This window comes from Lynx canadensis, chromosome A1 (genome assembly GCF_007474595.2).
Source record: "Lynx canadensis isolate LIC74 chromosome A1, mLynCan4.pri.v2, whole genome shotgun sequence".
NCBI classification, from domain to species: Eukaryota; Metazoa; Chordata; class Mammalia; order Carnivora; family Felidae; genus Lynx; species Lynx canadensis.
In genome coordinates, this window is record NC_044303.2 from 47719623 (window position 1) to 47741600 (window position 21978).

Sequence of the window (21978 nt, forward strand, 5' to 3'; positions counted from 1 at the left end):
TCCACGTCTCCACCCTAATTCCCTCTCTTCCTAGATTCCACTCGCTTCTCTCCTTTCCTCCGCCCCCGGCTCAGTCAGCCCAATCTGTCAGAGAAGTTGTGTACAAACTGCGCGGCCGCCCTGCGCGCGAAAGCTCGTGGCCCGAGAGGGCGGGTCAACCCGGCAAAGGCGGGGCCCTGGGCGAGCTTCCCTTTTCTCATAGGCTAGCCACTCCGGCCCGGCCGGCCTCGAGGCTTCGGGATTCGCCGCAACGCTGCCAATCAGGCTGGCTGGACCCGCCCCCCCGGAGTTGGGTAAAATAGAGGCGGGCGTCAAGTGTCAGTAGTCGCGGGGCAGGTACGCGCGCTCGCAGCTCGCTCGCGGAGACCGGCGGTGGCGGGAGTGGGCTCCGGCGAGTGAGAAAGCGCGGCGGGGCGGGGCGGGAGAAAGTGGCCGCCTGGAGGACGTTGGCGTTTACGCGTGGCGGAGCGGAAGAGTTTTGCTTTTCGTGCGCGCCTTCGAAAACCGCGCCTGCTGTTGGCTAAGGGGGTCCACCCGGAGCCTCCCCTTCTCCGCCAGCGGCCCCGCGCCGAGCTCGCCGGCCCGAGTCAGCGTGGGCGAGGTGGGAAGCGCGCCCGACCCACGTCCCGCGCCCGGAGTCGCCCCCTTGAGTGCCAATGGCCACGCGGGTGCTGACCATGAGCGCCCGCCTGGGACCCGTACCCCAGCCGCCGGCCCCGCAGGACGAGCCTGTGTTCGCGCAGCTCAAGCCCGTGCTGGGCGCCGCGAACCCGGCCCGCGACGCGGCGCTCTTCCCCGGCGAGGAGCTGAAGCACCCGCACCACCACCCGCAGGCGCAGTCCGCGCCCCCGCAGCCGCCGCAGCCGGCGCCGCCGCCCGCCGCGGGCCCGCGGCTGCCCCCCGAGGAGCTGGTCCAGGTAGGGAGAGCCGCTCCCCTCCCTCCGCCCCCCTCCCGGAGCTCGGGCGTGTCCCGCCGCTGCGACGCGCGGGCGACAGGGGCCGCTCCAGGCTGGGGCGTGCGTCGGGGCGCTCCGGGAGCCGGAGCTGGGTGGGCAGCCCCTCCCCGCCCTGCCGTCCTGGCCTGGGCACTCACAATCCGCAGGGACAAAGTGGGGGGACCGGAAGAGGGAGGGGTGTCCCAGATGAGTCTCCCCAGGCGGGTCGGTGCGAGGAAAGGGTAGAGGGGGACGGGTGCTCACATGCACCTTAGTGTTTCTTAGTTTGGGGGATGAGACCTCGCACCTCACGTCCAACCTTACTTAACTCCCGCCTTTCACCTTAAAGCCCCCCTCCCCCCCGCTCAGTGTCCTGCCCTCGGATGTCCCCCCCCACCGTCGTCTCGGGTTAGGTGTAAACGCAAATCGGGGTGCCGGAGAGAGGCGCCTCGGGGTGCTAGTTTCATGTCTCTTGGCTCAGCCTGCTTTAGAGGCGATCTCGGGGCTGCCTTTGGGAACCGAGAGTTAGAAACGCTAAGGTCGTATTGGAGCGCTTATTTTTCCTTAAAAAGAAAGACCAAAAAAGACCGGGGGTGTTGTTTTCTTCATGTGCGCGTAAATTTCCTCCCGGAGCCGCGTTGAAAGCTGGCAGTTGGCTTTTACACTTGCCCGGCAGCCGAATTAGAGCAACCGCCTGTTTCTTTCGCCCACGCAGGGAGTCATATAGCCCAGAAAAAACTTCCCGGGACTTTTAGCCTGTCCCAAGGAAAAAAAAAAAAATTGGAAACATACCCACATGCAAACAGCTGGAAGAGCTAAAATCAGAAACCACTAACCACCACGGGAGCGAAGTGCACGAAAGGGTTTAGTTCGGTTTATTTCGAGACGCTTCATTTAATAGCCCCTTGGTATATTGCGTATTTGCTGCCCAGCTCCTGCTCCGGGTGGGCTGCGAGCGTCGTCGTGCTGTGAACGGGCAGTGGCATTTGTCAGAGATGTGACTCACATGACTAGAGCGTTAATTTTTATTTTTAAATCGCGTGTATCTGGGAAACCCAGTCTGCATCCGCACCGAATGATACCAAGCCCGATATGAAACGCTTTTGAAATTAAGTAGTAGCATATATATATATATATATATATATATATATATATATATATATATTTGTGTATGTGTATATATATGTATATAATGCCATGGTTAATAGTTCAGTTGGATGAGCCATTTAATTGGTGGATTTTTTTTCTCTTAAAATTTACCTTTGAATGTTGAAAGATTAAAATAAAAATGAACTTTGTTATACTAGAATAGAAGATAGCTGTAAAAAGACTGGGTGAGACAAGCTGGATTATGTCCTTAAAAAATCACCACTTGGAACCGGTTTGGTTATTTCAGGTTTGTCACTTTTCTGCTTAAGAGACACCAAGAGGATGAGGGATGATTGAGCTTTTTACAGAGTAGGGGGGAATGTAACATTGGCCCACTGAGGAGGACGTGATAAATGTTTTGCTGATGACTGTGCTAGTGATACAGCAGCCTCTCCCCACCCACGGGCGCCTTAGCACCACTCTACCAAGGGAGTGATTTTCCCCTAGGTAATTAAAGATCTGTTTTAGATAGGGATATGAATAGGAACATTTCATTATCATATTAACCAATTACAGAATCTGCTGATTAAAATCAACATTTAGATCAAATGTTGAAAGTGAAGTTTTGTTCTTTCAGTGGATACGGTGTTTTGCTCAAGACTTCGTATTTTAGTTTCCAGTGACCTATAAATGAGAAAAGGCCCTGAAATAGCCAAGGAGTATGTTTTATATTAGCTATTTTAACAATATCTATCCAAACAAAACAGAACTTTGCAATATTATTTTTAAGGTTGGTTTGCTTAGGTTTTGTTTAAACATACCTATATTAATATAAATATGGCATGAACAGAGTTGAGGTGGTTTGGCAATATTACAATACTGTACTTAAGTTGCAAACTCAATTGTAATGGGGCAGGGAACCCTGCTCGTATGTGAGTTATAAAAAAGTACACTTTATTATTCATTAGAAAGGAACATGTTTTCTGTTTGCCTTTTTTTTTTCCCTTGATTTGCCTCTTTCACTTATTGTCCGGGGCTGATTGTGGGAGCGATTTTACCAAATACATGTTGTAGAGAATTTCATGAGGCTTCCGTAAGCCAGTTCTTACACAACTGACAAATAAACCTGATATGTTTGTAGGCAACACCAAGGAGTGTGCCCTAGTACTTCTCACAGGTATTGTTGGGATTTTTGGTTAAGTTTGTCCTTACTCGGATGATGAATTAGGTGGATTATGCATGTTTGTATCTCTTCTTTTCTAGACACGATGTGAGATGGAGAAGTATCTGACACCTCAGCTTCCTCCAGTTTCTATAATTCCAGAGCATAAAAAGTATAGACGAGACAGTGCCTCAGTCGTAGACCAGTTCTTCACTGACAGTGAAGGGTTACCTTACAGTATCAACATGAACGTCTTCCTCCCTGACATCACTCACCTGAGAACTGGCCTCTACAAATCCCAGAGACCGTGCGTAACACACATCAAGACAGAACCTGTTACCATTTTCAGCCACCAGAGTGAAACGACCGCCCCTCCTCCGGCCCCGACCCAGGCCCTCCCTGAGTTCACCAGTATATTCAGCTCCCACCAGACCGCAGCTCCAGAGGTGAACAATATTTTCATCAAACAAGAACTTCCTACACCAGATCTTCATCTTTCTGTCCCTCCCCAGCAGGGCCACTTGTACCAGCTACTGAACACCCCGGATCTAGATATGCCCAGTTCTACAAACCAGACAGCAGTAATGGACACTCTTAATGTTTCTATGTCAGCCGCCATGGCAGGCCTTAACACACACACCTCTGCTGTTCCGCAGACTGCGATGAAACAATTCCAGGGCATGCCCCCTTGCACATACACAATGCCAAGTCAGTTTCTTCCACAGCAGGCCACTTACTTTCCCCCGTCACCACCAAGCTCAGAACCTGGAAGTCCAGATAGACAAGCAGAGATGCTCCAGAATTTGACCCCACCTCCATCCTATGCTGCTACAATTGCTTCTAAACTGGCAATTCACAATCCAAATTTACCGGCCACCCTGCCAGTTAACTCGCAAAGCATCCAGCCTGTCAGATACAATAGAAGGAGTAACCCTGATTTGGAGAAACGACGCATCCACTACTGCGATTACCCTGGTATGTGACTTTTTTACCTGGTTGAAGCATCAATACGTATGCCTTGTGTGCACCCGTAACCTCAGGTTTTAAATTTACATAAAGTAGTGGTTGACACTGAAAAAATCACCTACTTTGTCCTTTTCCTATCTCAGTCTCTGTACTGTACCCTAGGATGTAACTGTTTGTCTGTTGCTTGTTTTTACGTATTAAGAAGTGGCTAGGATATTCTGGAAAAAAGTTACTTTGGACTTCTTTATTTTTAATATTAAACAAAATTTTGCATTTTGAGTTAGGCCAGAGTTCCTTTGTTTAAACACCTGAATTGGAATTTCAATTCTAAATTAAGTTCCCTGAAAAGAGATTAAGTTGAGAAAATAAAGCATGGTAATGAAGTGGGGAATGAATAGGCTGCTCTCATGATGGCAGTTTACAGGACTCTCTACAGAACTGATTTAAGGATGGTTCTGTTAGCATATGAGCGTACGCTTGTTCTTGAATGAGATGTGGCCCAAAACATAAATTGATGATGGTAGTGACTTTATCTACAAGTTGCTGGCATAAGCTAGTTTATGGTTAATACAGGGTATAATTTATTGACCATGGTACACAATACAGCATGATATACTAAATGAAAAAACAAGAAATGTAGTAGTACAGAAAATTGCAGTCATCTTGGATAATGGTTTAACATTGTCTGCTCTAGAGCCATTAAAAGTTTTTAAATCGCTGAAGTATATGTTACTAGTATAAAGCACCTACTGTAATATAAACAAAAATTTCCCATGTGTAGCTCACTTGATTATCTGCTCTTCCTGTTAAAGTGGTACATAAAGTAAATCACTTTATACCTTTAATAAGGTAACAGGGGAGCACTCTTGAAAACTTCTTTTAAAACTGACGCTTCAAATATCTTCTAGCATGAGAGATTTCTTCTTTAAAGCCAGATTTTAAACACTGAATCATCAAATGTAAAGATTTCAAAAGGATCTCCGAAATGACAAGCTGTTCTTTCTCTCCTTTATTTCAGGCTGCACAAAAGTTTATACAAAGTCTTCTCATTTAAAAGCTCACCTGAGGACTCATACTGGTATGTAATTTTCTTGTTAATTCTGTGAGTTGTGTAAATAGTGTAAGTGGTATTCATCCTTTTAAAAGCCAACACGTGTTTGATCTCTTCTTTCTTCTGTCAACTTTTATTTTTTAATGGCCTACCTTTTCAGCACTGGCTTGGCTCAGAATTCAGTTCCACGAAGAAAAGTCTGGTTCCAGGAAGGCTGATGTTCCCTTAGCAAGGCCTTGCCCTGTCACCTCACGTAGAATTAATTACCTGAAAACGTAAACAATGATGTTTACTAATGGATTTTAAAACTTTAATGGCACTGCTATTCCTGTCTTGAAGGAAAAAAATGTAACTCATTTTCTTTCCTCCATAACAAAGCAGTCCATAAGCTATATAGTTCCGTATAGTTCCCTAAGCTATATTCAATGCTAAAAACTTTTCCATTTAGCACGTGAAGCATAACTGCTTAATACAGTGTCTTTAATTTCACCTTTAACCTGAAGTTTTTGTTTAGCTTGTTTTCTGTGGTTGATGAATGAAAGGTAGGGCAGAAACTGCAGAGTATTAAAGCCAGGCAAAGATGGGGTCATGGTTTAAAAGTTCTTCTGCACCCTGTGCCAGCCCATATTTGAGGTATTTGGGACTGTGTCTTTATTCTGGCTTATATTTCATCCTTGTTTAGAATGTGCTCTTAAGCTTAGTCACTTTAATTTTATAAATGTTTGTTTTGTCGGGCCTATACAATCACTTTTAAGTGCTTTTTAATTTTAAAACTGTATTTTAGAACCCATTTTAGGACAAAACTACATGGCATGCTTAAAAAGCTTCCAAATACCCAAAATGTTTTCAAATATATAGGTGATTAACTATTTGTGGTTTTCTGAAAAGGCCAACCCTGAAGGAAAGAACTTATACAAAATGATTGTTATTTTGTTCTCTCAGTAAATTCAGCCTTACCTAAAGTTCAAAGAATAAGTTTGCTAATAAAAGCAATGACCTAGCAAAATGTTTTATTCCATCATTGCTATGGAAACCAAAGTATTCAACAGTTCCTTTGAATGGGTCGTTGGATTAGTGTGAGAGGACTTGAATCTCCCCAGGCTAGATGTTACTATGGAAATTGAGTTTTGATAAATGAAGTAGTTATCTCTAACTGCTGCATTAAAAAGTAAAAGCCTTTGAACAAAGGTCAGTGCTGAGATACAGGACTGGGAGGAATATGGCTGCAGACATTTTGTATGCATGTAAGGAAGTATTACTTGATATCTCAGTGATAAACAGTACTTATTAAAATCTAAATAGTGTTGGCAACAACTGTAGATTCCAGGACTTTCTGAGAAATTGCTTTTAAAGAAAAGACATCTCATGGTGTTTATCAATGAAATGAATGGGTGGTTTTGGCCTGAAGTTTTTAGATATAGACAAGGTGGTTATATAAAAGGGAAAACCCTACATAAACAGCTCAGAGTAGAAATTATATTTATAGTTCAACAAATAGCCATCAAGCTTATAATAAACTCAGTCTGAAGTTTTCAAATGCAAATGATGGCCAAGAAAACATTCCATATAGAAATATTAAAATAGCCACTTATAGAATAAATATTATATTAGAGAAGGAAACATTGAAAATGAATTTTTATCTGGATTTTGATTCATGGGAAATGGAAATAAATTTGAGACATTTGAACTACTGTTTTTTTCTTCTTTGAAAGTCCTTGAAATGGGAGATAGGAAGGAGGGAATGTGTTTTTCATGAGGTTAAAGTCTCCTAATAAAAGGAGTGCAATTGCATATCATGCTGTAATCAACTGCTTATTGCAGGGATGTAGTCCTAGCGTATCTGAATGGCCTTACAACCCTTGTCAGGGTTTAGTGCTCGGAATGCTTATAGCTGGGATTCTGGAACTTGACCTGCTGGCAAAGAAATTTAATAGCGAGCTGTCTTAACAATGCCCTTACTAATAAAATCAAACTAAAAAAGAGGACCCAGGCCTAGTTAGGGTCCCATGCTCACCTGATCATAAATGCGTGGCCATCGACATCTAATGAATGAGACCATGTAATCCAGTTTAATAAAGTTTTGTTTGATAGTTTCTCAAATGCCTTGGGGAGGGTTTGTAGTAGACTTGTTCATCTGGCTAAACCCGTTCTTGGGTAATCATAGAGCATTGAGGTTGTTTTCTCCTCATTTCTAGTTTCTAGACAATGTCTTTTAAAATTACCTGTGCTCTCTCATTGCATCCTCCCTGCCTTGCTTGTTTTTTAATGAATGTATCTGAAGCCAGAAAATTCTTGTTTTTTTTCTTCTTCCTTTTAAGGCCCTCGTCTTTTCTTTTCTTTCTTCTTTCTTTCTTTCTTTCTTTCTTTCTTTCTTTCTTTCTTTCTTTCTTTCTTTCTTTCTGTCTTTTTCTTTCTTTCTGTCTTTCTTGTCTTTTTCTTTCTTCCTTCTTTCTTCCTTTCTTTCTTTCTTTCTTTCCTCCTTCCTTCCTTCCTTCCTTCCTTCCTTCATTCCTTCGTCTTTCTGTCCTTCCTTCCTTCCTTCCTTCCTTCCTTCCTTTTCTCTTTTCTTTTTAGTGTTTATATATTTTTGAGAGAGAGACAGAGTGCAAGCTGGGGAGGGGCAGAGGGAGAGGGAGACACAGAAGCCAAAACAGGCTCCTTGCTCTGAGCTGACAGCACAGAGCCCGACATGGAGCTCGAACTCAGAAAATGTGAGATCATGACCTGAGCCAAAGTCATATGCTCAACCAACTGAGCCACCCAGGCGCCCCAAGGCCCGGGTATTTCTAAATAACTTATTTTATATAATACCTTTTGTGGGTTTTTTTGTTACACGCCCCCTGCTGCACCCCCCTCCCGACCCTGCCCTGGACAATTTCTTAGGAGATTTTTAAAATAGTCTATATGGGATAGATCTGGTATTTGATATAGAAATTACTTTTTAAATGATTGCCATTTTGCAGGCAGAATGTGAAAAGCACCATAGCATTTCTTTGGAATATAATTGTAATTGCTTTAAAATGTCAAGTTACCTTATGTTGTAAAAATGATTTAAGCAATTAAAACAAACTACATCTGAGTTCTATTTAATTACTTATTCTGGATTTTTAGACAGTAAATGCTTCTTAACTTGCAAATTGAACATAAGGAAATGGTCTTTGCAAATCAAGACCTTTTTTATTTTTTTATTTTTTTTAATGTTTATTTTTGAGAGAGAGAGAGACAGACAGAGAACCAGAAGGGAAAAGGTAGAGACAGACACAGAATCCGAAGTGGGCTCTAGGCCCCGAGCTGACAGCAGAGAGCCTGACATGGGGCTTGAACTCACAAACTGCAAGATCATGACCCGAGCCAAAGTCAGACGCTATACTGACTGAGCCACTCAGATGCCCCCAAACAAGACCTTTATTAAAAAATTCAGGATGAAAGTAGAAGTTACCAGCAAAGACCCATAGCATTCAAGTTTTTCTGAGTTCACATACTTTGATTTCTGTATTCATAAAGAATATGTGAGTAATACAGAGGTGCATCTTTGCATGGTTACACAGTACCTGAAATGTACTTGCCTGTATTCTAGGGACTAGTTCTGTTTCACTTAAAAACATGTTATATGTACATATAACATACTTCCAGGTCTATAGAGGTACCCCTTAAGGGGTTTGTGTTACTTGTAATGCATGTGTATTATATGGTGCCTCTGGTTCGAAATAATTATGGCTGCTTCTAGGCAAGTGTCAAGTGGTATATTGTACTTTTTAAAAGCATTTAAATGTGGGCATTCTACTGAAATTTGTATATGCCTTTTGATGTATACATACATCAAGGGGCTATACCCATTGCCATCATTTAAAAGTTGCTCCTGACCACCTTTTAAAGAAAAGATTCACATATCACTTTGCCCTTACAAATCAGCATGATTGTTTAACTGACTCTTGAATCAAATAGAATAATCTGTAACCAGCAGGATAGTTGTTTCTGCTCATATACTTTGCTATCTTTAATTTCATAATGAAGATTTAAAGTAATTCTGAGCACAGGCTTGGGGCCAAAAAAGGTAAAATGTATAGGAAAAAAAATTAAGGCTGTAGGTACAAAGAAAAATTTGCAAGAAATTGAAAAATTTTCTGGTGACTGCTACTGGTTTATTGGTATGCCTATAAATATTGCTTTTACATCGAGTTTGGAAATTTCTTTGAAAATGGTGTTTATGGTTTAGTAAAAAGTGCTATTCTCCAAAGAAAAAAGTTCTGAAAAATTGTGAACTCAATACAGATGTTTGAAATCCTAGTGGCTTTTAGTTACATGTGTGGATATGTTCTGAACCCTAACGAATATGCTGCAGTGGTTGGGAAATTAGGGTATGGCAACATTTTTTAGATCATTTATCAGTCTCAGCTATCTGGAACAGGACAGAAAATGAGCAGTTGTACAGAGAAAGTCTTTGAGCAGCACCCAGGCTTGGCTCAGGTATCCCTTAGACCGAGACTGTATACATAGGCCTTTTCGTGGGCACCAAATCTCAGAACGGCTTGCCAAGAGTCGACAAGAAAAGGACAATTGGAAGCACCCCCACAAAAGAAAATGGAAACCTACAATAACGTAGGAACACAAACTGGGCTCAGTGAAGCATGGTACTGTCCGTACTGCATTTTACAGTGGGCTGTGTTTGGGGTGCTTTGTTTAATTAAGAAAGAATTCCACAGTAAGTTTTGGAAAGATTTTTAGCCCAAGCCTCATTTTAAGGGGGTAATCCCTATGTTGTGCCTTACCTGCTTGTGTGGAACACTTTATTTCCTAATGACATTTATGTTAAGGTGTTACTGTGTATACTTTAAAGCTATAATCTCTGCCCGAGATGATTTTAGTTTCAGTTTAGGTACTAAAAAGCCCTGATGTAAAACTTTAATTTTCTATCTAGGTCTTTATTCTACACTTATTATCTATTTAATGTATTAGGTATAGATTTGCATCTAAAAATATCGACAAGGTTGACAATAATTTTCATTTGTGGTATTTTGCGACTAAAAGAAACATTCAAAATGTTCCAAACACGAGTTACTCCCTTTTTGTGGAATTGTGGAAGGGAGTGAAAGGCTTTAAAAAACATATAGGAACAATTTCACTTCCTTAGAAAATTATTTAGAGCTAAAATCAGCACTAAGTCTCTCTCCCTCTTGCTGTAGGTAGCTAGTTAGATCCGATAGATGGCCTTAATTGACATCATGCAGTTTGGATCTAGAGATCAGTACGTTGGTGTGTAACCTGGTAACCTGTGTTGTTAGAGGTGGAAAAGTTGTGCAGGATGAAATTATTTAGTATCCAATGGATTTTTTGAGTCTGTATTTGAAAAATATGCAGGAAAAAGTGTCACATTTAGCTTGTGTCAGATGTTACTAGTTAAAATTCTTAAATTATTTTTATTTGCAGCTTTGAGATTTATTTTCTATATTGATGATTTCAAGCTTATATAAGAAAAGTAGTGGCTTAAGAGGCTTGCTAGTTTAGACCCCTGGAAAGGTATTTATGAGTGTGAAAGCTTAGAAACAATTTCTTTTTAATTACTCACTGGGAAGATTAAACTTTGCTTCTAGGACTTGTTCTTTCATCTGAAAAACATTTACATAGGAAATTGATTAAGCATTGTTTTGAGATGATAAAGCTTATCGAAGGTTAAGAAGTAAAATTTGATTAAGCAAACATTTTGACTGATCTTGTGGAGAATCCAAAGAGAATCTTTTCTTCCCTTTTGTTCTTATAAACTAGTGGGAGGAGATAGTTCATAAGCAGGTTAAATGGAATTGCTGAAGCTGAGATAGAAATAATCAGCTGTGAAGGTAGAATGTAATTTTTTTTTAAGTAATAATTTAATCATCCAAGATTTTTACACCAGTAGATATTTTTAGTTCTATAGAATGTAGTAGCTGTTTACTTGATGACCTACATTTTTTTCTGGTGGAAGATTAGAAACCAAAGTATTGTCCTACTTTAGTAAAAGTATCACTGTAGCAGCATTCCTATTCTGTCAGCTTGTATTATTTATATTCAAGGATCTTTAACTCTGATTAGGGGGAGTTAAACTCTTTTAGAAGAAGTATATCTCAGGTAACTTCATTAAAAAATATCTAGGCAGCAGAATGTTTCTTTTTGACTGCTTTATAAATAAAAACCTTTAAGAGCTGGGAGAATTCTTAAGGTAACCATAGTGCCAACTAGAGAAGAGAATATCTAGTACTCCTTCGGTGCTAGAAAAATGAAAATACAGAAGTTTTCTATTTTGGTTGAAAAAGAAAAGGTAAACCCTTTTCACAGGTTTTTAAAAAATTCAGTTTGGGTTCTTACTACAAGAAAGTGAATCTGAGTGTTGTCTTTTTATCAAACTCAAGAACTGGTATTTCATTAACACTATTAATGAGGAAGGATTTTTCCATTGTTTTTGTCAGGAACCCTTAGGAGAAGTGGCAGAAACTTAGGAGCCCAGAGATTCACTCAGTAAGGAGATAGACTGCAAATGTATCCCCATCCTGTCCCCCTTTGGGTTTGGCAGGTCACTGTTCTTTGGCCCCAGTAGTCCCTTTGCTGTTTGACCAGCAGTAGGAGCTTCACAACTGCTTAGTTTTTCATCAAATCTAGTCCAATTCTGTCAAAGAAAACTTGTTTATGTAGTTTGTTTATTCTTCTACACTTTATGTGATGGATAATAAATGGACCCTGTGCTTAGTGGATTCTGAACATGTCCTGCCTAAAAGCATGGTTCTCACCTAGGCATACATTTAGTGAGATTGTCCTCAGCGGTTCTAGGCAGAACAGAACCAGGAAAAGCCCTGCTCAAAGTAGAGGGGAAGGAGACAATCTGGTAGACTCACACCAGATCCTCTCCTGTCTCTTATGCCTTCCCTCCTTTTTGTTAATGGAAATATCAGAGTTGGTCAGACTTGGGCCAGACGTGATTGTTCCAAAGATGCCTATGAGAAGTGTGGCATTGCAGCTGGAATAGAAGATCCTCTCTGCCCTAGAGGAACTTCCAAAGCTAGTTTAGGAGGCAAAACACAGCTGTTTGAACCCTCTTACACAGATATATGTATAAGTGCAAATGAGGCATTCAAAACAAATGTAAGTGGTGATGGGGATAGACAGAAGTGGAATGATCTCTCCTGGACTGTTCAGAGGTTTTCTGGAAGGGTTAAGATGAATCAGATTATAAGGAAAGGGGTAAATGTGTGAACTGACTGCAAATTGACTGGCAGGGATAAGGGAATTTCTTAATTTTAATATCCTTTAATCAGTTTCCTAAAAGTGGATAGATTATTGACAGGGATACTATATCTAGTAAATACTAGATGCATTTTGCAAACACAAATAATACTAATCTCTGAAGTGAACTGTTTACCCTTCTATTCCAAGTGTAGGAGATGTGCTACAGTGAGCTTTAACAAAAAGATTTTTTAAATGGAAAATTACTGGCAAAGATATATGAAAACATGAATTAACGAGCCCAAATCATCCTACCTTATCTTTTTTAGATATTGAATATTTTCCCCATGAATTTAATATTGTGATTGTTTCCTCTTTTTTGAATAATTTTTTTAATGTTTGTTTATTTTTGAGAAAGAGAGAGACAGACAGAGTGTGAGCAAGGGAGGGGCAGAGAGAGAGGGGGTGACACAGAATCTGAAGCAGGCTCTGGGCTCCAAGCTGTCAGCACAGAGCCCGATGCGGGGCTCAAACTCACAAACTGTGAGATCGTGACCTGAGCTGAAGGCCGCTTAACCAACTGAGCCACCCAGGAGCCCGTTTCCTCTTTTTTAACTTGTATTAGAATATATATAGACTGTTTCAGACTAAATTCTTTAAGTGTCTAAAAATATTAAGTTGCATAAAAACATTTTCCTTCTGAAATAGGAGCTGATTTGAACTTTTAAGAACTACATTCTAAGAATTAAGATTAAGAAAAAAGATTAAATACAGACTATTGAAATAATTTATTCCACTTTGCATTGTTTTGTTTCTCAGAATGGGAAATGGATTTTAAGTTCTTTGAGTTCAGAGACTGTTTTTTGTTTTTGTTTTTGTTTTTAACAGGAGAAAATCAAAAGATTAAGTCCTATTTGTTTTTTTCAAGTCATTTAGTACAAGCTACACTCTCATTTACTAAACATTTTAATCCTGATGGGTTTTAGTCTCTATCAGATAATAGTTGATAGATAGAATTATTTTTAGTTACCAGGAAGGAGACCAGATGTGCAAATTTGCTGTAACAAAACTTTTTTTTAAACATTTTATTTATTTTTGAGACAGGGAGAGACAGAGCATGAACGAACAGGGGAGGGTCAGAGAGAGGGAGACACAGAATCTGAAACAGGTGCCAGGCTCTGAGCTGGCAGCACAGAGCCCAACACGGGGCTCGAACTCCGGGACCGTGAGATCATGACCTGAGCCGAAGTCGGGCGCTTAACCGACTGAGCCACCCAGGTGCCCCGCTGTAACAAACTTTTTAAAAAGTTACCTAAAGTAGCCATTCTGAGAAATATTTCCATTTGTGATATATTTCTTTTGTTAGAGTCTGTGTGGAACATTCTAGGGAAAGGCCTTGGTATGAATCTATTGAATATGTTCAGCAAAGCAGAGAAACCTCCCATTCTGTTGTGGCAGGTTCCAAAGTCCTATTTTATCTGTTTATCAGAGGAAAAAAAATAAGATTTTTTTTTTTAGTCCATCGCTGAAGATTTCAAATACGCTGTAAACATGTTCTGCGAACCCCTTGAAATTTGTTTAGCCTGGGGTAAAGGGAAACCATCATTAGGTGATATTTGGGCATTGTCAGAACAGTTTGTGAGACCCCCACTGATCCTGAAAGGTGGGCCTCCACTGAGGGCTGGCTCAGCCAGAGTATGCCTTGTGCTCACCTTCTGCAGCTGAAGGCCTGCTCTGAGTCCATTAAGCCATTCCTTGACTGACCTTCTCAAGTGGCTCTAGAATCTTTAAATAAATTTGAACAATATGTATTCCTTAAATTGTTCGTGTAGAGTGTATTGGTGTTTATTCCTGGAGGATTTAAGTAGGACAGTAAGGAAAAGAGGTAGGCCCAGATTCCTAATCTGGAACGCATTGTGTCACTTCTTACCTCATGGAGTTATTGTGACGATTGAGTGACATAATGAGAAATACCCGACTCTGGAGTTTGCACTCAAGCGGTGTTTGTGCCCGTTCCCTACTTTTACTGGTCATGCTTTTGCTTAACATTTTTATGAAATATATTGATTGGCTTCATCAGTCCAGATGATAGAGTATGCATGTTTAACTTGAACAATTTTTAAGAAGTTTAGGGATTCCTAGCAAAACACTCCTAGGTAATTTTAAAATAGCATGAGAAGATACTGTTTTTGAGATAAAGTTGAAGCTTGTTTTCCATGCTGTTCAAACTTGTCACTTTTTTCTTTTTGCCTTTGGAAAGTTTCACATTAGCAGCATGACAACTTAAAAATACAGTTGATGTTGAAAGAGCTTAACTAAATATTTTAAATTGGTGGTATTGGAAAGAGATTCTGTAAAAATCCAATTAAACCTTTGAAAGCTCTATCCTGTTGAAATAACTTAAAGGAAGTCAGTTTGGTTTCCCAGAAGTACTGTGCATAGTGTTTCTGGCTGAGGAAGAAAGGCCCACATCTACTATTTGGCCAGAAATTGGGTACCAGCTTCCTCTATGATGTTTGACTTGAGCAGTGTTGACATTTGAACAAATCCCATAGAAACTGCCCCAAGTGGGGAATAGTTGTTCTTGCTTTTAGAGTAAAGACTTGGCCCCATAACTAATGTCCCAGACACTGGTAGTATTCTTGGCTGAATAATCTATAGATGTGCATACATTGAGAGCAAAACCCCAAATGTTTTAGGAACTTTAATGGCTACCGTTTTTCAACCAATCAGTAAAGTAAACTTTAAAAAATATTGGTGCAGTTTATTGCTTCATAGCCAATAAAAATAGTGAACAAAAAGAGTCTAGTGTCCCTTGTTTCTTAAATAAACTCTGAAAATTCAGTTCTCTTGCGATTTAATTATTAAATGCAAAAGACTAGAATGATTTCTTTTAAAATTAGGGCACTTTAGGAATTTTTTTCCTTGCCTCAGACATCAGAACTAGCTTTCTCTTTCCATTAAGTGACAGTGAAGTATTTCACCAACATGTTTGTTTTTGTGATTTATTTTTCAAGAGGAACAAAAATAAACGCTTGTGCAAAAAGTTATTTTTTACTGTTTGATTTACATCTACAAGAGTGATAGCTAGATTTACTCCTAGTATTAAGACATTTGTGTTTCATACAGGATACATGTGAATATAAGTTGAGAGGAAAGTGGTTTATTATGTTACTTAAAAGGTTGGAGTGTATCAGATTAAGTTCTTAGAATTTATAATGAGAAAAAACTGTAGGAATTGAGACTTGTATTTTTTAAATGGATGTAAACAAAACAGGGAGTTCAACTAAGTATTTGTGTCCTGGTTCAGAGGAGAGGGGAGAGGAAAGGAGGGTTGGGGATGTCTGCCATAGGAGTTGAAAGAAAAATCTCCTGTGAAGTAATAGGTACGAATTTCAAAGGACTATTCTGGCCCTTCCTTTCTTCTTTGTCTTTAGGATTTTGTTTGAATCAGAGTAGTTATCATGACAGCAAAAATATATTAACCACAAGCTGTGGAAATCTCGGTTGATGTGGACAATGTCTTTTAAAATTTGGACTCAGTTGAGTAATCTTACAGCTTCCTGAATGTGATACTGCTAAATCAAGACAGAAAGGTTGTTGGGCTTCATTGTGGTACTAAGGTGACTCTGAGGTTCTTCCCTTTCACAAGAAAAACATGTTTTAAGGAATTGAGGAGTTTGACCATTCAGTTTTAGAAGGTATCCATATAAAACTGAGCAGTAAGGGGCGCCTGGGTGGCTCAATCAGTTAAGTGTCCGGCTTCGGCTCAGGTCATGATCTCATGGTCATGCTGACAGCTGACAGCTCAGAGCCTGGAGCCTGCCTCAGATTCTGTATTTCCCCCTCTCTCTCTGCCCCTCCCCTGCTCTCTCTTTCTCGCTCTCTCTCAAAAATAAATAAACATTAAAAAAAAAACTGAGCAGTAAGCCAACAGTAGTACTTTAATAAGCAAACGTATGTCACAAACTCTCATCTTAAACGAGCAAATTCCTAGAAAATTCTAACAAAATGAAACATAAATATAGGAACTTACTAGTTAATGCTCAGTGAAACATTTTTAGGTTTTGGGGATTTATTTAGGGAAATACATGATCTTAGTTAAATAAGGTTAATTGATTCTTACACTGGGAGTTGAGACTACATTATCAATGTTAAGTGGATTTGAAAGATTAACAACAAGCACACTTCAGACAACTTTGAGAATATTACAGAGGGATTGTGGCTTATGTATCAGTTTACTAAAATAAAGAGTGCTGTGAAAGAATAGGTAGATTGCATGATTAGAGACTTTTAAAATACTATCATGCATGTAAGCTCCGTGAGGCCAGGCATTTTTGTTTTGTTGACCATTGTAACCCAAACACTCGGGACAGTGCCCGGCATATAACAGACACTGGGCAGATACGTGCATTTTTCAGCGAATGTCAGAATTACTACAGTTTCATGATTCTTCGCCAAAGGGAAGTTATCAGTATCAGGCTTTCTGATCTGGTTGAAGAATTTATTAAATATCAAATGCATAAAGCTTCAACACCATTCAACTTCAGTGTTATTTTACTAGCTTTGTTTTGCTTTCATCTGACAAAAACAGGAAGACCGTGAATGTGTGTGTGCTAGAGTGAGTTTCCAAGAGTGAGTGCCCATTAGCAGCCCATTTTGGAGGCCCCGTGTTCAAAGGAGCTGACTAGTTTATGTGAAGTTCATTCGGGGCTAATTTAGAAACATTTAGGTTCACAGTTGTAGTACATTTAGTTCCTCGTATGGCTGATTTGAGGAGCTTTGAAATTTATTCCTCCCTCGGCCCATCTTACAGCTATTAGTCCTGTACAAATTTAATTTGAGTTTGTTGGTGTAGAAACTGTAATCGCACAAGAAAAGATACAGCCCCCCCCCCCACCCCGCTCATCTTGTCATCGCGTGGCTTTGCATGTGCGGGCACAGTACATACCGGTGAGCACCCACTCATCTTGCACGTGTAGAGTCGCCATTCTGCCATCCCGCAGAGGTACTGCAGACACTTCCTTCCTAGCAAACAGGGACTCGCCTCACTCGAGGCCTTGAGGAAGTTTAGGTCGTGATGGAACTCATGAACTTCCCGACTGGACCACGATTCTTAAAAGCAGTTCCTTCTCTACGATTCCTTGTCTACGATGTTTGTCTTGCAAGCAGGCCGCCTCACCTCCTCTTGGTCCCCTGTCACAGGTGAAAAGCCGTACAAGTGCACCTGGGAGGGCTGTGACTGGAGGTTCGCGCGCTCGGACGAGCTGACCCGCCACTACCGGAAGCACACCGGGGCCAAGCCGTTCCAGTGCGGGGTGTGCAACCGCAGCTTCTCGCGCTCCGACCACCTGGCCCTGCACATGAAGAGGCACCAGAACTGAGCCCCGCCGCGGCCCGCCGTGCCTATGCAATTCACACTGACGCTGTGCAGTTCATTTGGCAAAGTTTTAAACGACAAACCTAACTACATATATAAAAAGAAAAAGAAAACAAAAAACTGGAAATGTATATTTTGTATATTTGACGAAACAGGGAATACATTGTATGAATACCAAAGTGTTTGGTCCTTTTAAGAATCTGGAATGCTTGCTGTAATGTATATGGCTTTACTCAAGCAGATCTCATCTCATGACAGGCAGCCACATCTCAGCGTGGGCAGGGGGGTGGGGGTTGCAGGGTGTGTTTGCAGTGTTTCTACCTAAGCACCATCATTTAATGTGACAGTGTTTAGTAAACAAGTCGGTTGGCAGGCACAGGAAGAAGGCTGGGTTGTATGTCAAGATTTTACTTGACATCGAGTAGGGTTTTTTTTCAATATTAGGTAATTCCTTAGAGGTGCGCACCCCAGCGTACCTGGCGATTCACAAATAGCCATTGAACAAATGTGGGTTTTTTTGTTTTTATATGAGTTGCCTCTATTTGCTATCCGAAATTTTGTAAATATGCAAATCAGCTTTGTAGGTTTATTACAAGTTTTCTAAGATTCTTTTGGGGGAAAATCATAAATAAATCTGTTTGAAAATAAACCATGAATACATTTACAGTTAGAATTTGTGGTAAGTTACCTCTTGAAACCTTACCAAATTCATTTCTTTCGGAGGAAGAAATAATCATTCAAATAAACTTAAAGCAGATTCCATGCACTGATTAAAATAGGGTTGTTTATTTTAAATATGAAAGACATTTTATATGAATTGTGAACTCAAGAGCGCAAAGATACGATACACAAAAGTCAAACCTCTTACAATAAGCTAAACACAGTATCGTTTTAGAAAAAGAAGGACTTATGTAGCTCTCACATGGCGTTGGATTTACGATACAGTTTTCATATCCTGAGATGTTTGCTCGTGCAGTACTGTGGTTAAATGCCAATTTATGTGGATTTTGCATGTAATATACAGTGAGACACAGTAATTTTACCTAAATTACAGTGCAGTTTAGTTATTAATCATTGTTAATACTGACTCAGTGTCTGCCTTTAATTATAAGTGACATGTAGAAAACTTAAGGAAACAAGTGCTACATATATGCAATGTAATAGAAATGTGATGCTGATGCTGTTAACCAAAGGGCAGAATAAATAAGCAAAATGCCAAAAGGGGTCTTAATTGAAATGAGAATTTAATTTTGTTTTTAAAATATTGTTTATCTTTATTTATTTTGTGGTAATATAGTAAGTTTTTTTAGAAAATTTTCATAACTTGATAAATTATAGTTTTGTTTGTTAGAAGAGTTGCTCTTAAAACGTGTAAATAGATGACAAACGGTGTAAATATTTTGTAAGGCTTCAAAATGTTTATACGTGGAAACACGCCTACATAAAAAGCATAAATTGGTTGCTGTTTTGCTTCTTTTCCCCTCTTATTTTTGTATTGTGGTCATTTCCTATGCAAATAACGGAGCAAACAGCTGTATAGTTGTAGAATTTTTTGAGAGAATGAGATGTTTATATATTAACGACAATTTTTTTTTGGAAAATAAAAAGTGCCTAAAAGATTCATGTCGTGCCTTCCTTCTTCACCCATAATAGCAAAAAAAGCAAACTCCATTCCCAAAACTATTGAAAAGGCTCTGTCTTATCAGGGCAATAAAATACCAATAAAAACCCGATTCCCACATTGAGCCAAAGCTACCTTTGTTTAAGACAAAAGAAACGGATTTGTTTTAAAAGTATGATTACAAGTGTGAAGGGAGATAAGGTTCCTGAATGCTGATTTTTTTTGGTCACTACACAGACGCATACTGCATTAATCTCAAGATCAGTAGCTGAAAACTGTAGAGGTAACTTGCATTTGCTGGTTTTATTGTCGGGAAAATAAAACAAGAATGGGGCTTTTAACCTTTTTTTTCCTTTTTAGAAGAGAAAATGATCACTGGAAGTTTATTTAATCCAGTAGCAACAAGCACACCAAGGGCTTGGTTTTTAATACCATCCTTGAATAAAAAGAAATGGGGCTTCTTAGAAATGGCTGGTTCTAGGACTAGGTTAGGAAATGGACCAAATGTGCCTGGAGCATCTTCCAGCACCAGAAAGTAAGGAAGTCATTGAAATCTCACAATATAAAGAAGGAATGAGTTGTAACCCAAAGGATAAAATAGCCACCAGCTCATACTGAAGTAAATGACTGATTAAATAGGAAACAAGAAATCTGCAGAATCCCAATCAATTTTTATAGGTACTTTACCCTCAGAGGTAGAGCATAACTCCCCACTCCTTAAGTGTGTGTTGCACAGTAGGCAATGTGGCCTAGAGGGGAGACGGAATAACTGCAGCGGCAGAAACCCGCCCAACCCCCTCAGGCTGGTGGTCAAGGTCCACCTCGACAGTGATGAATCATGTTGATAGTACATACCCTTGATTTGATGTGATGAGAATGGAACTTTGCCTCTGCTGTCTTCCTCCTAAAAACATGGTAACCTCTGTCCAATCGACAAAGCTCAACTTTGCATTCTACTTAAATGCGTTCTACTTAAAATACCAATACTCAGTATTGTCAGGGTCTTGAAAAACAAAATATGAGAAATTATCACAGCCAAAAGAAGCCTGAGGAGACATGACTTAAGTGTAATGTAAACTAACTGGGATTCTGGAACAGAAAAAAGACATTAGGGAAAAACCGAGGAAGTCTGAATGAAGTATAGAATTTAATGTATCAGCAATATTGGTTCATTATGATAAAATGTATCCTGCTAATGGAAGCTGTTAACAGGAGAACCTGGTGGTGGGGTATACGGGAATTCTGTATTATCTTTGCAGTAATTCTATCAAACTTCTTGAATAAAAAGTTTATTTTTAGAAAAGTGAAGGAATGAATGCATGTGACTATTACGTATGTTCAGTAAATGGGAAAATCCCTGATGTTGTCGGAGCTAAAGTGAAAATTGCAGTTATATAACTTGGCATCGTAAGTTTATTCAGCCTCTCATCACTTGACTTCTCATTCTTCCCTGTCATTCAAGTATTATCTAGCTGAAGAACACTGCACAATTCATTCTCTAGCCAGAACTTTTCATTCTTACGTGAGGGGGAAAACATAATTTGTTTGGTTTAAAGTTTATTTCTAGAAATTGAGATAGAAAGTGAGGCTGCGGGCGTCTTGAAGCAGAGACAATTCCATATGTCCAGAAACAAATCGGAGATGTCTCCGTATTCAGTTGTAATTGAGAATTGTATGAATGCAGAAGTTTTCTAGTAAGGAGAAACCAGTCTTGCTTTGGTTCCCAGCACTTCATTGTATTTAACTTCCTAACACAGAGCGTGGCTGTTTGCAGTTCGCTTTCCCTCTCTGAACCTTTTCTCCCTTTTCATAGGCTGCCCTTTCTCAGGCCAGCTACCTGTTCCAAGTCCTTGTCTGCCAAAGCTGAGCTTGGACCCTTCAGTCTTTATTAGCCACACTCCCTGGAGCTTTATTAGTTGGAAACATTGCAATGTTTTAGCATTTGAATTTTTTTCCAACCTCTGTCATATGTTTTTTCTTCCTCAGATTGTCAAATCCTTGGAAGAAACACCACTTCCTAGATTGTCTTACTGCTTTTATTGATTGATAAATCGGACATCCAAAAATAACTTTATAGTGCTGTGTGAATTGTCTTAAGCCCTGAGCATTTGAATCAATCTAGTGTTGGCCAAATTTCCTCTTCGTGTTGCACTGTTGGTATAGCATTGGTGCTGGATTTTTGATCAGGAGTGGGGCTGTGAAATTGTGATTATAGCATGAGCAAACAGGCAATGCCCTGTGAATTTTTTAATATTATGAGTGAATTTTCAGGGGAGAATTATTTTAGATAACGATGCTTAACACACTTTTCAAAGCTGCAAATAATTTAATTGCTGATCATTAACACGTCCATTACGTGAATGTCTGGTTTCAGACACATTCTGGCCAGTCTCTTGGTAAACAAGCTACCCCAACTAGACCAAGATTGAGTAATGCACCCAGTTCCAATTGGCCAGAATGCAATTATGTAATTTGATTTCAAGTCAGTAATGCTCTGAGTTTTAACTGCAGTTGGTTTTTATTCTCTCCACCCCTAACCCCAAGTTATCTTGTTTGGTTTTGCTTCCTTCTGTCTTCATTCCT

General features: G+C 40.0%; 1 protein-coding gene across 1 annotated transcript; it reads left to right on the forward strand.

Moving 5' to 3' along the window:
- Positions 1-583: 583 nt before the first annotated feature.
- KLF5 (Kruppel like factor 5) lies at positions 584-19393 on the forward strand. The gene is made up of 4 exons (XM_030311973.1): positions 584-917; positions 3288-4161; positions 5171-5230; positions 17600-19393. The coding sequence occupies exons 1-4, from the start codon at positions 657-659 to the stop codon at positions 17776-17778; spliced, it is 1374 nt and encodes a 457-aa protein (XP_030167833.1). The 5' UTR covers positions 584-656; the 3' UTR covers positions 17779-19393.
- The last annotated feature ends 2585 nt before the right edge of the window (positions 19394-21978 follow it).

Bases quoted from the DNA above. Each gene is read 5' to 3' on its own strand.
- KLF5 (XM_030311973.1), top strand. From the start codon at position 657: ATGGCCACGCGGGTGCTGACCATGAGCGCCCGCCTGGGACCCGTACCC. The intron at 4,162-5,170 runs GTATGTGACTTT...CCTTTATTTCAG, and splicing joins CCACTACTGCGATTACCCTG to GCTGCACAAAAGTTTATACA. The intron at 5,231-17,599 runs GTATGTAATTTT...CCCCTGTCACAG, and splicing joins TCACCTGAGGACTCATACTG to GTGAAAAGCCGTACAAGTGC.